This window comes from Fundulus heteroclitus, chromosome 3 (genome assembly GCF_011125445.2).
Source record: "Fundulus heteroclitus isolate FHET01 chromosome 3, MU-UCD_Fhet_4.1, whole genome shotgun sequence".
NCBI lineage: Eukaryota > Metazoa > Chordata > Actinopteri > Cyprinodontiformes > Fundulidae > Fundulus > Fundulus heteroclitus.
Window position 1 is genome coordinate 30,646,804 of NC_046363.1, and position 16,542 is coordinate 30,663,345.

General features: G+C 38.1%; 1 protein-coding gene across 1 annotated transcript in view; it reads right to left on the reverse strand.

Moving 5' to 3' along the window:
* The window catches only part of LOC105923742 (carcinoembryonic antigen-related cell adhesion molecule 5), a 40,288-nt gene extending 24,297 nt beyond the window's left edge, over window positions 1-15,991 (reverse strand). The window contains exon 1 of the mRNA XM_036127799.1: window positions 15,886-15,991. Coding sequence (XP_035983692.1) covers window positions 15,886-15,991 — 106 coding nt within the window. The remainder of the gene's footprint in view (window positions 1-15,885) is intronic.
* Window positions 15,992-16,542: the final 551 nt, after the last annotated feature.

Below are 16,542 nucleotides of genomic sequence, written 5' to 3' on the forward strand. Positions count from 1 at the left end.
AAAGTACTACAGCTCTGTGAGTGACCATAGTCAAGAAACCGCGTCTACCACCAATTTTCCCCCCAGCTGCAGCGGTGTGGGCGTGACATGCGCATCAGTGTTTGGCACGGGTTCAGATTCACAGCACCATGGGCATCGCCGTTTGTAGACGCTACGTGATCTCTAGAGAGACCAAGTCACTGAATTTAATCTTGTAAATAAAACTTTCAGCCCATATAAAATTTTCCCTCTGCTGGTGTAAACGACGTAAACTCAGGAGAGAGAGAAATTTTCTTCTATATTTCATCTTAAAATGAAGTACAGAATAAGATTTCTTCTAAATAAATACATTTTCATGTTAATATATTTTTATTTAAATTTACAGTTTTTTATTTTAATTTTTACAAAGGAAATGTTTATTTAAACGTCTTTGGTGTGGGGAAAAAACACTGTCAGACTGGCACGATTAGTGCGCTGTGCACGAGGAATAAACAGTGGATAAAATGCATAAATAAAGAGCACAACAGGCTCCTTTAGAGGGAACAGGAGGAATGACGGATCTGAGCTGAAGCCCCCCATGTTACAAGTTCCTTAAAATGACCCTTAAAGGTGCACACCTAAATTACATGTAATGTAATTTTGCAAACCTGAATTCAAGCGCAAGGCAGCACGCCTGTTTATAGGAACGAAACTTATAAACAGACTAAGTGGCTTTTTAAACTGCATCTGGTTAGCAGAACGGTTTTCTGATCCAGCGTGCAGCCAAGACTGTTTCTGAATGAAGGATTTATCTGGCAGCCGCTCTCCTCCCTTGCCTCCTGCATACACAGTACCGGACCGTACCGGCGTACTTTCCCCACTGGTTAAGACCAAAATTATTTATAACTCTGATCATTCTTCCTGCTCCTCTATTAACATGAACTGCAGCAGGAATGATTACTAATGGCCACAAGCTGTGAAAGATTGGAAACAGCTCCGTAGAAGGCGGAGTTTATTCTGAGCTCTGGATGGACAGAGCTGTGAATGGATCATCCGCAACCCATATGGGCTTTGTTATTTTTATGCGTGAGAAATGCCATGTGTTGCGTGTGAGCGTGTGGAGTCAGTGAAATGCATGTGTCGTGCGGTCAATGCGGGAAAGTTGAGAGCTCTGCTTATTACCACTTGGTGTTTAATTGCAAGTAATCACAGGATGTCATTATAGTTCATTCCAAGGTTTAAATAAAATGAAATCAAGTCTATGTTCCCATTGTTTCTTGGATGTATGCTACACCACCATAAAGGAGCTCCCTCACAAATAACTTGTGGCCACGACTTATCTATCTCGTTCCACGTATTAGATTACTAATACGTGTGATTACGTGTTTCAACAACTTGTAAACCTTTTTTTTTCTGTCTATGTCACCAGACTTGCTCCGTACAAAGGCAAAATAAACAAAAACCTAAATTATGACATGGTGTAGAAGTACCTGCCACAAATGCCAACTAAATTATTTGTTTTTTAAATGATATGAATGTCAAAGGATCAGAGGTCACTGAATAATAAAGAAACCCTCGATGTAAACTACAAAAAACTAAATGTATACAAAGACTTACATAAAATCTACAAATATTACAATTTTAGTACAAATTTACATCAGAATAAGAATTTAAAGAATGCATAAACGTTATGCTACTTCTGTTCTAAAAATACAACATGTCCACAAAACATACCATATGTAAAATTGTGAGTGATAAAAGGAAATACTTTTGGTTAGATTTTACCATCTGCTCACCATATATGTCCAGACTGGTGTATCCTATTTGTGTGTTTTCTCCAACTGGTAAAATGCTAACTCCGTACACCCCACTGTCACTGAGTGCCAGGTTCCTTAGCTCTAGAGATCCAGTAGATGTGAAGAGGGTGATCCTGCCTTCATACTCTGGTCCAGTAGTGTTTTGAGTAGGCAGAGAGCTTATAATTGATCTCTCATTATTATTAAAATTCCAAATCACCATCATAAATGGTTCTTCTGTTGGAGGCCTATTTGTTCTGAACATCACGGTCCCTCCAACAGATGCATTCAGAGGACCATCTTCCAACAAATCATATCCTTCAGATAAACCTGTGGAGAACAGAACATTTTCAAAATTAAAGTTTTAAAGTACTCAGGTCATTTTATTAGCTCTTAAGTTAAAAGTATCTTATGCAATCATTCTTAGATGGCACCTTCCCTAATTATAAGAAAGATTTATTTTAGAGATGTCCCAATCAGATTCCAAAAAAGCTGATCACAGCATTTCTTAGTACTTGGTTTCAGCGTAGCTGACTGCACACATCTCCCTATACCTGTCCACATTAATGGCATTGATTAGTTCACATCTTTCTCATGGATGGGTATTGCTAATGTGGCCCGGCAGTAAATAAGTTTTTGGACTTAAAGGAGCTATATCTTAGTAGTTAAAATCCAAACAAGACATACACAATGCCTTTGATGGAGACCAGCCATCTATTCCATGGTGCATTGTTGCTGTGAAACTCAACTGAATTTTTACTTCCACAGGATAGGTATATGATGTTGTATTCTCTGTCTGGCTTCCATGTTTACAGGGTGCTGCTCTTTTACCAAAACAAAATACCAAATGCTGCGCTCTGTTTTGGGAACTCTGGGAAATGTCATATGATTGGCTGAGGAACCAGGAAGTGAACACAGGCCACATTATGAACAGAAGTAGTTCCAGACTGTAACTCTAGGTTTGAAAAGAAAAAAAACTTGACTAAGACATTGTTGATGGAGAGAACCGATTGTTTACAGGGAATGTTACTTCCATCCCGGGTTGGGGAATGAGAATGATTTAGGTTAATTTTAAAGTAAATATCTTACTTATAGCTCATTTAAGCTTTTAAATCAAAACCGGTATTTCTCATTCCGTTCCTTCAACGTACTAAATAAAACAGGTGCAAAAAGGACATAAGATGCAGGTGCAAAAAGGAACATGAACAATACATCAAATTAGCTTGAAAAAGAGTGAGAAAAAGACAAACTTATTTACTCTCACTCCCTAGTCATAAATAAATGATACGGTTGCTCTTCTAACTTAATAATTAATAATCCTCCTCGCATTATACAGGACTAACAGCAACTACATTATTGCATGATTATACTATATATCAAGAATCAAGGTGGTGTGGTGATATTTTTTCAAGACAGACACGGCTCAGGATGCACACAAAAGATATATACAGGTATACACAGCAGAAAGACATATTTATTTATTTATTCTTAAGTCTAAATATGAAATCAATCAGTTGGCTAGACTGGCAAACACACTTCCTGAGAGACCCAAGCATGCAAATAATCTTTAGTGTCTGTACCGAGTTATGAAAGACAGTCCTTTTAAAACTGTATGATTTACCGTGTTGTTGCATAAATGAATCACTCACAGCTTTGATGATACATTCATCCCTGACAGGCAATGACTGTCAGTTTTCTTAAACCTCCATATACTATATATATATATATATATATATATATATATATATATATATATATATATATATATATATATATATATATATATATATATATATATATATATATATATATATTCATTTGTATTGTATTTTTCAGTGCTTGATCATGTAAGTATATATATGAGTCCGGAATAAAGTTTATCTATCTATCTATCTATCTATCTATCTATCTATCTATCTATCTATCTATCTATCTATCTATCTATCTATCTATCTATCTATCTATCTATCTATCTATCTATCTATCTATCTATCTATCTATAACCCCCCCCCTCCTTCTATCCAATAATCTAAGATGAATTACAGAATTTTCATTATTTTTTAGTAGTCATAGCTCACCTGAAATAACTCCAAAGATTATGTAGCTTATAATGAAGGCGTCCATCTATTCTTGTATTCTCATATAAAAGGTATAAGGAAAAAAAGAGGAAAGCTTTCTGTCCTTGTCCAGTGCTTTTTGATTTGCTAATAAATGCTTGCTTCAGGATTTAAGGGTAAAATAAGGAAGTAACTTTGCATCTCTGAATGGTATAAGGTTCATCCACTACCCTTTGTAAATCATTAACCAATCATTTGACTGTTTACAAAGTTCCATGGATACAAAATACCATTTCTAAAACCTTTGGTTTTAGAGATTTCTTTAAGTGTCTAAAAGATATGCAAGACTACCATGCTTCTTAAGTGACAGCATTTTCTAATTACCACATTGAGTCTCACTCTACTAAAAGGGCAATTGAGCCAATTTCTGATCATGAACAGCACTCAAATTAATGCAATGGAAAACAAGTTCTCAGATATGAACAATTGTAATTGTAATTTACACTCATATTATTGAGTTGCTTGGTTATGTTTTTCATTTTGGGTTTATGTTTTTCTGTATTTCTGTTGTAATGTTCTACAGGTTGTGTCATAATTCAATTTTATGTTTGTTATTGTTAAGGGTTTTCCTGTTTAGATTACCTTTTAGTTTCCACATCATTCTATTTTCCATATACTTGGAGTTATTTCTGTGTAGCTCCTATCATGTTTTGTTTTTATGTGTTAGATTACTGTAATTATTTCTGTTCCCCTCTTTCATTTTTTGTTTCCACTCTGGCACCTTTATCAGTGTCATTCAGTCATTCAGTCTAATCGTGTAAGTCAGGGGTTCCCAAAAAATATTCAGCCGCGCACCCCCTCCGTGTCCCAACTGGGTTGACGCACCCCCAGTCTTAAAAAAAAATAAAAAAGTATGTTTGTATATATATATATATATATATATATATATATATATATATATATATATATATACAGTTGCAATGGTTGTTTGTCCTGTTTGTCTCTCTGTGTTGCCCTGCGACAGACTGGCGACCTGTCCAGGGTGTACCCCGCCTCTCGCCCAGTGAACGCTGGAGATAGGCACCAGCAACCCCCGCGACCCCATGAGGGATTAAGCGGTTTGGAAAATGGATGGATGGATGGATGGATATACAGTTGCAATTGCAGCTCAAACGTCATGACAAACGTTATGTAAATAAAATTACAACATAATTTGAATTAAATTGCAATAAAGCCAGAGAAAGATCAGTCACACTTCCACAACCTGAAACATCTCTGAAGCAGGTGGATAACAGAGCGCTCTATAAAGATGTTATTAATCAGAGAAATAAAAAGTTATTTTCTGATTGTTTCACAGCGGTTACATCCAGCAGGTAAATACGACAATATACCAACACTCCTCAACTCTCCGCACCCCCTCTGGTTTTCCTGTTTCTGTCTGAATATGCGCGTAAACCGCATATGTAAAATTAACTGCACCTGTCTGAATCACAATAAAAAGTAATACAGCTCTGTGCGTGAGCATAGCCAAAAGTTGCGTCTACCCCTCCCCCCATAACACCGGTGTGTGCGAGTCAGAGATTGTCACCGGTACAATCACGGCCCCATGAGCAGCGCTGTTTGTAGGCGCTGCGCGATCGATAGAGAGACAGTCCCTCAATTTAATCTCATAAATAAAAACTTTTGAAAAACTTTCGAATTAAAATTTCCGCTCTGCTGACGTAAACAACGTGAAGTGAGAGAGAAAGAGACATTTTCTGATTCTCGCTCGTTTTCTTCTTTTTGATCCGTTGCAATTCATCACTCTCTCTCCTCCTGCATCGCTAATTTTAACTTTGTCTCACCTGCATGACAGTTTCCCTGATATCAGCCAACTCAGCATATTTGCCAGAAAGATAGAGACTACAAACCATGTGCACATATATAGCACAATGTGGATATTTCATCTTAAAATGTAGATGTGAGGGATTTACCCCACTAACAGATGTTGTAAACAGGCATTTGCTGTTTTTAAAGCAATTGAGTATTTGGGGAAAGGTTTAAGTTTATCTTTATTTGATGTAACTTTATGAACTTGCTTTTTTGTTCTCACCACCCTTTTTTTCTTTGAGTTCACCTGGTCAGGTGTTGCCATGGAAGCGCGCCCATGAGCAGTGCTAATAAGGACCTGGTGTTGTCAATCAGCCTCAGGAGGGAAAATCCATTTTGATTGAGATGGAGGGGAGATGTTCTGGGTTTTGTTTAGGATTTGGAGTATTGTTTAGCTTTGATTTGTTGAACAGGTGCTGCAGACCATAAAGAAGGCTGGTCTGACCATACATCCTAAGAAATGTTCATTGGCCAGGAGGGAGCTCCAGTATTTAGGCTATATCCTTGGTGGAAGGGTCATAAAACCAGTGAAGGATAAGGTAGAGGCAATCAAAGCAGCAGAGAGGCCAAAAACTAGGAAACAGGTCCGATCTTTTTTGGGTCTGGTAGGGTGGTATCGAAGGTTTATTAGGAACTTTTCTGCTGGAGCAGCCCTCTTTTCTGACCTCACTGGAACATCAAGTCAGCATATTTTTGCACTGTGCCGAGGCCAGTGGTTGCAGAAGATCAATTTCAGGGTAAAAAACAGGTCATGAAGGTTAGGGTTAAGGGGAAGTTAGTCACTGCCCGCCTAGATACAGGAAGCGAACAGACCTGAATTCATCCATCTATTTTGGGAGATGAGTACTATCTAGAAGGGCCACGCCTTAATATTTCCTGTGTTCATGGTGATCATAAAACTTACCCTACTGCTGCAGTCTATTTGGAGGTGGCGGACCAAACGTATCTTTTAAGTGTGGGCGTAGTAGAGGGTATTGTTCACACAGTGATCTTAGGTCAGGATATTCCGGTTTTACTAGATCTTATCCAGTCTTGTAAACCAGTGTGTGTTGTAACCAGATCACAAAGACGGGCAAAAGAACTACCTGGAGATGGTTATGAGTTTATGGCTGATGCTGCAGAGACAGACCAGCAAATAGATTCTGACATGGAGGGTGAAAAAAATTCCCTCCAAGAACTGCCCTTCTTCAAGTCTAATATTGCTGCAGAAGAGAGTTCAGTCAAAATGAGGAAAAGCAAACATCAAAGAAGTCTTCATAAAATTCCAGGTAGAGTGAGACAAAAATCATTGGGATCTTGATGGGGATATTTTGGGTGTAAATGTTGATTTCAAAAAGCTACAACAAGCTGATGAATCCCTGGTGACTCTTTTTTTACCAAGCGATTCCAGTCTCTGACAAAGAAATCTGTAAACATTCTGAAGGACGGGGTTACATCCTTAGAGATGGGTTTCTGTATTTTCAGTGTGGGAAAACAGGTTCTGAGAAACTCGTTGAGCTTCAAGGTTTAAGGGGACAGGTGTTAAAATTGGCACATGACGTTACCTGGGTGGGACATTTGGGTTTTAAAAAGACTTATGATAGGATTTTTGCTAGGTTCTATTGGCCAGGTCTTTATAAAGAAGTGAATGATTACTGCTAATCATGTTCAGTCTGCCAGCTGTCAGGTGGTAGGAATGTTCCAAAATATCCACTACAGTCATTGCCTGTCATTGATGATTGGGATAAGTGGTTGCCTTATCTTTTGTTTGTGTATCGTGAAGTTCCCCAGGCATCCACAGGCTTTTCGCCATTTGAACTTCTTTATGGCAGACAGCTAAGGGACCCTCTGGATGTTCGTCATTAGCTATGTCTTAAAAATGAGAGAGAATATGGAGGAGACAACCAACCTAGTGAAGAGGCACCTGGAGGAGGTTCAGCAACAGCAACAGACCTGGTATGACAAGAGCGCCAGGTGCAGATCAAGCCAGGTCAGAAGGTTCTTTTATTACTTGCAAGAACTGACAATAAACCCCTGGCAAAATGGCAGGGGCCATATACTGTAATGAAGAAGCTAAGTGCTACTACTTCTGTGATTGAGATGCCTGAGAGAAGGAACTCTAAACAAACTTTTCATATTAATCTGCTCAAGGAGTGGAAATCACGGGATCCACCCCTTAGTCAGCAGTATTTTGTTCGGGCAGTGGAAGATGAAGATGATGAGGTTGAGTTGCTGACAGAGAGTATAGTATATAATGTTCTGTCACTTTTTAATTGACGGGTGATTAATGACCCTAATCATTTCCGGTCTCCCTTGATTTCCGGTCCCCCCTTTGATTTCCGGTCCCCTCCCCCACTCCAGGAAGCCGTACCCCTCCCCCATTTCCGGTCCCCTCCCCCACTCCAGGAAGCCGTACCCCTCCCCCATTTCCGGCCCCCTCCCCCACTCTAGGAATTTGAAACTGACACAGATTCAACAAATAGGATCTTCTCACCAACATGACAATCAAAAACGGGGTTTACCGGTCGATGGTTTCTTCCGCGCAACTCCGAGACAGGCTCAAGATAAAACAACTCCGGTTATTTTTCTGCTTGACGCATGGCGTGACAAGATGATAGCAGACCGGATGTCAACGCTGTTCTGCAACTGTTGCAACTGGAGAGATGTTTTGAGGATCAAGAAAGTGGTAGCTTTTTAGACCCGCCCTCCTCACAACAGCCAATACCTCCCCCCTTCAACGTTAACCACACCCCTTCTCAGTATAAGAAAAAACAACCAGGCAGACCGATCGGGACCTCCATGCAACTTCACTGACCAGACTTCTAACATCTGAAACCATGAGGAACTACGCGGGCCGCGGTTTGACGGTCTATGGGCTGGATAGCGAACCTACTCCACCACCGTCTCCTTCAACCGCTCAGCCGCTAAACCGCAAGACTCTACGTAAGCTTTGCTGAATACGAATCCTACGTGAAAAAAACTCCATCCCGCATCTCTATACGGTGAAATAGAGGATCCTTAATCTTTAATCCTGATATAAAGATTAATTCAGTTTGGCGGGACAACATAAAGCGTCTTAATAGTGCAGCCGCTCACTCTCTTACTGATCACGACCCCAAGTTTCACGAGATCTGTTAAGGAGGGGAGGAGTTGTGTCAAACACATGTGTGGCACTGCAGGAAGGGGGACAATATCGATCTTTGCTGACTTGCAGTCAGCAAATTCGTGCAGGGCATTATCTTATCATTTCATACATCTAACAGCAAAACCGTCGCTTTCAACAAGCATGACATCCTTTCATTGTTAGTTAATAAACAAAAACACCGAGCCTCTCTGTTATCTTAATCAACAGACTGACTGGTCAGCGTAGACATCATACTTCCTGGTTAACTAGGGAGCCAAACAGGAAACCTCCCCCTTATCTCAATAAACCACTGACCACCGCAGCTCAGTAAAAATCAAAACGGTCAGTAAAAGTCATTACGCTGGTGGAAGTCACGCCTTTCTTATCCTACAACTCTCTTAGTTAAAATGTAGTTGTTGTTTTTGTTTTTTACCAACTCTGAAGGCAGCCATCTCTCTACAGATTGTACTAATATTTGTCCTGTCACCTGTACATGTCCTAACTATGGCTCTTATAAATTAAAGATTGTTCAGACAATTAATCGTGTAATCGTTAAAAATGTACAAATTCTGCTGATTCTTAACATAGTTACTTAAGCTAATTCTATGAGTAATAGAAATGAAAAAAAGCTAAATCGGTGAATATTTCACTCTGAATAACAAGGCTAAATCTTCAACTAAAAAGTTCTAGGATCAAAATGTTAAAAGTTCAGCCCTTTCTGGTGGACTTGCAAATGCAGTGCAAATGCATCTGTAGTGAAAATAGTCACAAAAAAGTATCAAGTTACACCTGTACATTACATTCTGGAGTTTTTCTTTTTTAGAATAGAATAGATTTTATTCTATTTATAGAAAACAGATCTTTCTAGTGTACTGCAGGGACAATGTTAAACTAGGGTTTTTTTAGTCGACAAATGATAATATAATGATAATGACACATTTATCAAATAAGGTACACATCTAGTTTAAATTAAGGTATGATAAATACTACCTTTTTCATATCATTCTGACACAGTTTTAACACAATAGAAATAGCTGTACTGTTCCAAAGTGGGGAGATTCAGGTGACAGCTGACTTTAGACAATACTGATTAAAATGGAACAAAGCTCAATTTAAAGTTAAGTTAGTACAGCAAAGGAAAAAGAAAACAAACTGCAATTATTAATACATAAGGCCTAGTCAGATAACAATTGAAAAATAAAAACAAGTTCATTTGCAGAATAATGTAATATTTTAAACATATTTTGTTACACAAATTAACAAAAACTGCAAAGACTTTCTCCACAGAACAGAACCAAAACCAAACTTTGCTCTCAATATATTGCTCTGATAAGACTCTGCAGGTTTTTCACTGGAACCTGCTCATTCTGCTCCACTTTATCGTCTCCATCTTTAAACTAAAAAACTAGATGCTTTGATTTCGCCTCTCCCCCCATGGTTCATTTTATAGAACTCAGGGTTTCCCCAGAACTTGGGCTAATCTTTGCAGTAGGTGTTTTGGTGGGTTGAGGGGTGTTTGCGGTTAACTGTGCCGGCGGGGATTTTTACCAAAATATTGATTTTCATCATTAAAAACAGCAGAACAGTATAGCGTTGTACCAGACAAGTAAAAGTTAGGTAACCAAAGTAAGAAGAACATGATTTTTAATTGTGATGGCAGAAATATCCAGTCAGTAGCTTTTGGTTTTACGGTTATAAACATTGATCCATTATTTGGTGGATATAAAGTCTGCTGATCATCAGCCGGCTGCAAGCAGCAACAGAAATCCATGCAGGGTACAGGCCGGCCTGCAGCACAGTAAAAATGCAGAGGTTGCTGTCAGCAATACCTGTTGGCGTGTAATCAGTAGAGCCAACATTTGCACTGCCGATTTTTATTTTTTTTTTCTTCACACAAACCACGGTCTGTTTGTACTAACAGACCGATCTAGACTTAGGTTAAATCAGTCGGTTTGGAAGTGGCTTTTTTCTTGTTGAATAATGCCAGTAATTGTCTAAACTTTCTCTTTTATTTGACAAAATTGCTGACAAGCACAAAATTGTTGGATTTTGTTTGGAAATCAGTGGCAACCGCAGAACAACAGACTCTCTAACAGCCAAACCAGTGCTACAAATCCTCTAAAGCTACATGAGGTGAACCCTGAACTAAGGGGGGAGTTTTGTGGTGGATAGATGCTAAACTTTCTTCAGTGATATTTTTCATTTAGTTTCCAAACACACCTAGAACCAGCACCATTGGTTAAAAAATGTAGTTGAACATGCGGAGAGGTTTAGCCTGTATAAGTTTTGACCCTGTCTAGAGCGGCAAACCCCCACAATGAATTCACAGCTTTTCACCAAATTGCTTGTCTTAATTTTTTTTCTTCCAAAATTCATCTCCACGATCAGTGTATGTAAACTTCTGACTGGAAAATACCAGGATATGTTGTCCCTGTATAGGTGAAACCAAACCGTAACAACTATTTAAAAATATGTAAACAGTTTTAATTGACTAATTAACTCTTCTACTCCTATTTTGCAAAATCAACACTTACACCCTTTTGGGTCCTTTTTATTTTTACGTTATTTGTTGTTATTTCAACTTTACGTTCTCTCTGTTTTGTTTTTTCTCTTCATAGTAGGTACATCTACCCTGGCATTCTGTTTAGCTGTGACGCCATTACCGTCTTTAACGTAGAAACTATTTGTGGATCAGTGTTTCTGTGATGCTTTTGTATCTCTGCTTATGCCATATTGATAGTGTTAGTAAAATTGTATTTATGTAGTAGTGCTTTCTTATTTTATTTTTATTTATTTTTTTACTTTCCAGATATTGTATTATCTGTCCACTCTGAAAAATAAGTCCATAATTAGCATTAAGAACCCAAAATACAATACGAGTGTGGATAGTAACTATATTTGACGCCCTAAGATATGTGTGTGTCACTTTATGGCAAATATGCTATAAAAACCCACCAGTTATTACTCCTTTGGGGGTTCTCTTGTAGAAAAATAGTTTATTGCTAGTTTTTGAATCTGTCTTTGGTAAAGAGGATGGATAGTATGAAGTTTATCAGGTGTCTAATTTCAATGGTTAAAAACATGCTGCTTTGTTTACGAGCAACATTTACGATTGTCACTCAAGTTATTTATTTTATAGTGTTAACTGTTTGCATTTGGAGGACCTAGTTGCATGAGACTATGTGCTAAAATTCTAAAGGATTGTTCATTTGAAACTGAGATCAGAATTGAGTCACATAATGAATCTGGTATAGTGAGATTTTACAACAGTGACAAAAAACTATTTTACACATCTTTTTTATATAGCTTTTACTTTACGTGAAATTTTACATAAAATATAATCAATACATTATCAAATCTACAATTAAATTACTCAAAGAACTTTTTTGTCACAGAAACATTGCTTACAGTAATCAGTTACATAGAAAAAATCTATGCTACTGGAGCGCAGTGTTTGTTTATCTGTGTGAGCTTTAATTGATGTTTAATTAACTGAGGTGTGTTAGAAAACCAGAGAGCAAAAGTTCTGACATCAAGTCAGAACCTGACGGTGCACTGGAAAGTTTTCACACCCCATCCACACGTTGGTTACTGGTCAGACCTTTTTATCTATCGCTATCACTCAAACACAACGTCTCGTTCCTTATTTGGCACAAAGGCAGTTTTTTCTTGTAAAAAGACAAGAAAAGGTACACATTTTAAATCCCATGAAAAATTTGCTGAGAGCGGAATAAAGGTAGAATGCAAGGTAATAAATATACAGAAAAAGATGTGTTCACAAGAAATCTAATGACAGTGGATAACATATTAGGTAATGAGGAAAAAGGGGGAAATATGCTTGTAAGGTTACCAATATTACCCAGACATTCAAGACGGTCTTAACTAAGAAATTAAAAGCTCACCTTTATGTGAGAGGATTATTTCCTGTTTCTGCTTTTCTGTTTCGGCTATTTTTTTTTTTTTTCAAAAACTGAAACAAATGTATAAGATCTGACAAATGAGCTGAATGTATCCAGAAGCTTTTTAAATTATTGTATTTATTAAGGGGTATAAAGCTATCCAAACCAGCCTATTATGAAAAAGTAATTGAATGAATAGATGTTATTATTCACAATTTTTGTAAGCTGAGGCTAATTTTATTACTCACGCCAAGGTCTATTTAATGTCAGACCTGTAGCCCAAAGAATTCAGGTAAATAGATTCAGGCTACAATTTCTCAGAAGGCTACATATTATGCCTGGATCTAAATAAATTCAAAAGCAGAATTTGACATTTATCATCGGCATCTATCTGTCTGATGAGGGTATCGTGCCATTTTATCCTTTCTCTTCAGACACCCAGTGACCAGGACAATATTATTTCCAAAAGTACACAAACAGCTCATCCAGGAGGCCGCAAAAGAACACAGAACATCTTAGGCACTGCACCTGACTTGTTTCAGTTAAGTTCAGTAAAAGTAGATTTATTGTTATTTTTTGGAAGGTGTGCATCCTGGTAGGTTTCACGTAAAACTAACAATTCAGAAAAAGAACTATATACTCAATCAAACCTGGTGGTGGACTGAGGCCAACTTGCCATGGGAGATCCTACCAGGAGTAAGAATCTCTGGAAAACATAGTTCTCAGAATCATAGCAGATTCAAGAGAGGGGTGATACATGGTGGATATTTGACATACTCACTAATTATTAAATTCATAATGAAAACTATATTTTGTTTCTTTTATTCTGCAAGTTTGCCGAATGTAAATCTTTACATTTACATTTGACTTTGCAGTTGTGGTACTTGAATTTCTCTGTGAGGCAGAATAAAGCCTATTTCAACTCTATTCCCTCCTATTTTTCTTGTATTTCATGTTTCAATCCTCGTAAAAAGTATTTGTAGTTTTTTTATGTTATTAATTACGATATGAAGACGGTTTTGAAATATTCTACTATCCAATACTCTGCTTTTTCATGATTGTCATGATTGGTAAAACTGCCAAAAGTAACATTTAAAATACCAGATTATGATTATCCATCATTTACTAAAGCAGAGATAGAAATCATTACTTTGCACAATTAATGGAGTTGAGGCTTTTATTAGCAACACAGTTCAATAACAGTCAATTTTAACCAGCTTTAGGATAAAAAGATGTTCGATATAGTGCAGTAGTTACTACAGTTTCAAAGATTTGTCTCAGAAACATTGCTTACAGTAATCAATTACATAGAAAAAAATGTTAAAATGTGGCATTCGTTATTGTAGACCAGAATGTTTTTGGTCATTGGCATTAACAACTTGTTGGTATTTCTGGAGCTGCAACAAACTGGTTTTCTTCCTACCTATCGCATAGATGTTTCACTATTAAAAACAAACCCAGTGAGTCCTTCTCCATGAATCCCCGCCGGCACAGTTAACCGCAAACACCCCTCAACCCACCAAAACACCTACTGCAAAGATTAGCCCAAGTTCTGGGGAAACCCTGAGTTCTATAAAATGAACCATGGGGGGAGAGGCGAAATCAAAGCATCTAGTTTTTTAGTTTAAAGATGGAGACGATAAAGTGGAGCAGAATGAGCAGGTTCCAGTGAAAAACCTGCAGAGTCTTATCAGAGCAATATATTGAGAGCAAAGTTTGGTTTTGGTTCTGTTCTGTGGAGAAAGTCTTTGCAGTTTTTGTTAATTTGTGTAACAAAATATGTTTAAAATATTACATTATTCTGCAAATGAACTTGTTTTTATTTTTCAATTGTTATCTGACTAGGCCTTATGTATTAATAATTGCAGTTTGTTTTCTTTTTCCTTTGCTGTACTAACTTAACTTTAAATTGAGCTTTGTTCCATTTTAATCAGTATTGTCTAAAGTCAGCTGTCACCTGAATCTCCCCACTTTGGAACAGTACAGCTATTTCTATTGTGTTAAAACTGTGTCAGAATGATATGAAAAAGGTAGTATTTATCATACCCTAATTTAAACTAGATGTGTACCTTATTTGATAAATGTGTCATTATCATTATATTATCATTTGTCGACTAAAAAAACCCTAGTTTAACATTGTCCCTGCAGTACACTAGAAAGATCTGTTTTCTATAAATAGAATAAAATCTATTCTATTCTAAAAAAGAAAAACTCCAGAATGTAATGTACAGGTGTAACTTGATACTTTTTTGTGACTATTTTCACTACAGATGCATTTGCACTGCATTTGCAAGTCCACCAGAAAGGGCTGAACTTTTAACATTTTGATCCTAGAACTTTTTTAGTTGAAGATTTAGCCTTGTTATTCAGAGTGAAATATTCACTGATTTAGCTTTTTTTTCATTTCTATTACTCATAGAATTAGCTTAAGTAACTATGTTAAGAATCAGCAGAATTTGTACATTTTTAACGATTACACGATTAATTGTCTGAACAATCTTTAATTTATAAGAGCCATAGTTAGGACATGTACAGGTGACAGGACAAATATTAGTACAATCTGTAGAGAGATGGCTGCCTTCAGAGTTGGTAAAAAACAAAAACAACAACTACATTTTAACTAAGAGAGTTGTAGGATAAGAAAGGCGTGACTTCCACCAGCGTAATGACTTTTACTGACCGTTTTGATTTTTACTGAGCTGCGGTGGTCAGTGGTTTATTGAGATAAGGGGGAGGTTTCCTGTTTGGCTCCCTAGTTAACCAGGAAGTATGATGTCTACGCTGACCAGTCAGTCTGTTGATTAAGATAACAGAGAGGCTCGGTGTTTTTGTTTATTAACTAACAATGAAAGGATGTCATGCTTGTTGAAAGCGACGGTTTTGCTGTTAGATGTATGAAATGATAAGATAATGCCCTGCACGAATTTGCTGACTGCAAGTCAGCAAAGATCGATATTGTCCCCCTTCCTGCAGTGCCACACATGTGTTTGACACAACTCCTCCCCTCCTTAACAGATCTCGTGAAACTTGGGGTCGTGATCAGTAAGAGAGTGAGCGGCTGCACTATTAAGACGCTTTATGTTGTCCCGCCAAACTGAATTAATCTTTATATCAGGATTAAAGATTAAGGATCCTCTATTTCACCGTATAGAGATGCGGGATGGAGTTTTTTTCACGTAGGATTCGTATTCAGCAAAGCTTACGTAGAGTCTTGCGGTTTAGCGGCTGAGCGGTTGAAGGAGACGGTGGTGGAGTAGGTTCGCTATCCAGCCCATAGACCGTCAAACCGCGGCCCGCGTAGTTCCTCATGGTTTCAGATGTTAGAAGTCTGGTCAGTGAAGTTGCATGGAGGTCCCGATCGGTCTGCCTGGTTGTTTTTTCTTATACTGAGAAGGGGTGTGGTTAACGTTGAAGGGGGGAGGTATTGGCTGTTGTGAGGAGGGCGGGTCTAAAAAGCTACCACTTTCTTGATCCTCAAAACATCTCTCCAGTTGCAACAGTTGCAGAACAGCGTTGACATCCGGTCTGCTATCATCTTGTCACGCCATGCGTCAAGCAGAAAAATAACCGGAGTTGTTTTATCTTGAGCCTGTCTCGGAGTTGCGCAGAAGAAACCATCGACCGGTAAACCCCGTTTTTGATTGTCATGTTGGTGAGAAGATCCTATTTGTTGAATCTGTGTCAGTTTCAAATTCCTAGAGTGGGGGAGGGGGCCGGAAATGGGGGAGGGGTACGGCTTCCTGGAGTGGGGGAGGGGACCGGAAATGGGGGAGGGGTACGGCTTCCTGGAGTGGGGGAGGGGACCGGAAATCAAAGGGGGGACCGGAAATCAAGGGAGACCGGAAATGATTAGGGTCATT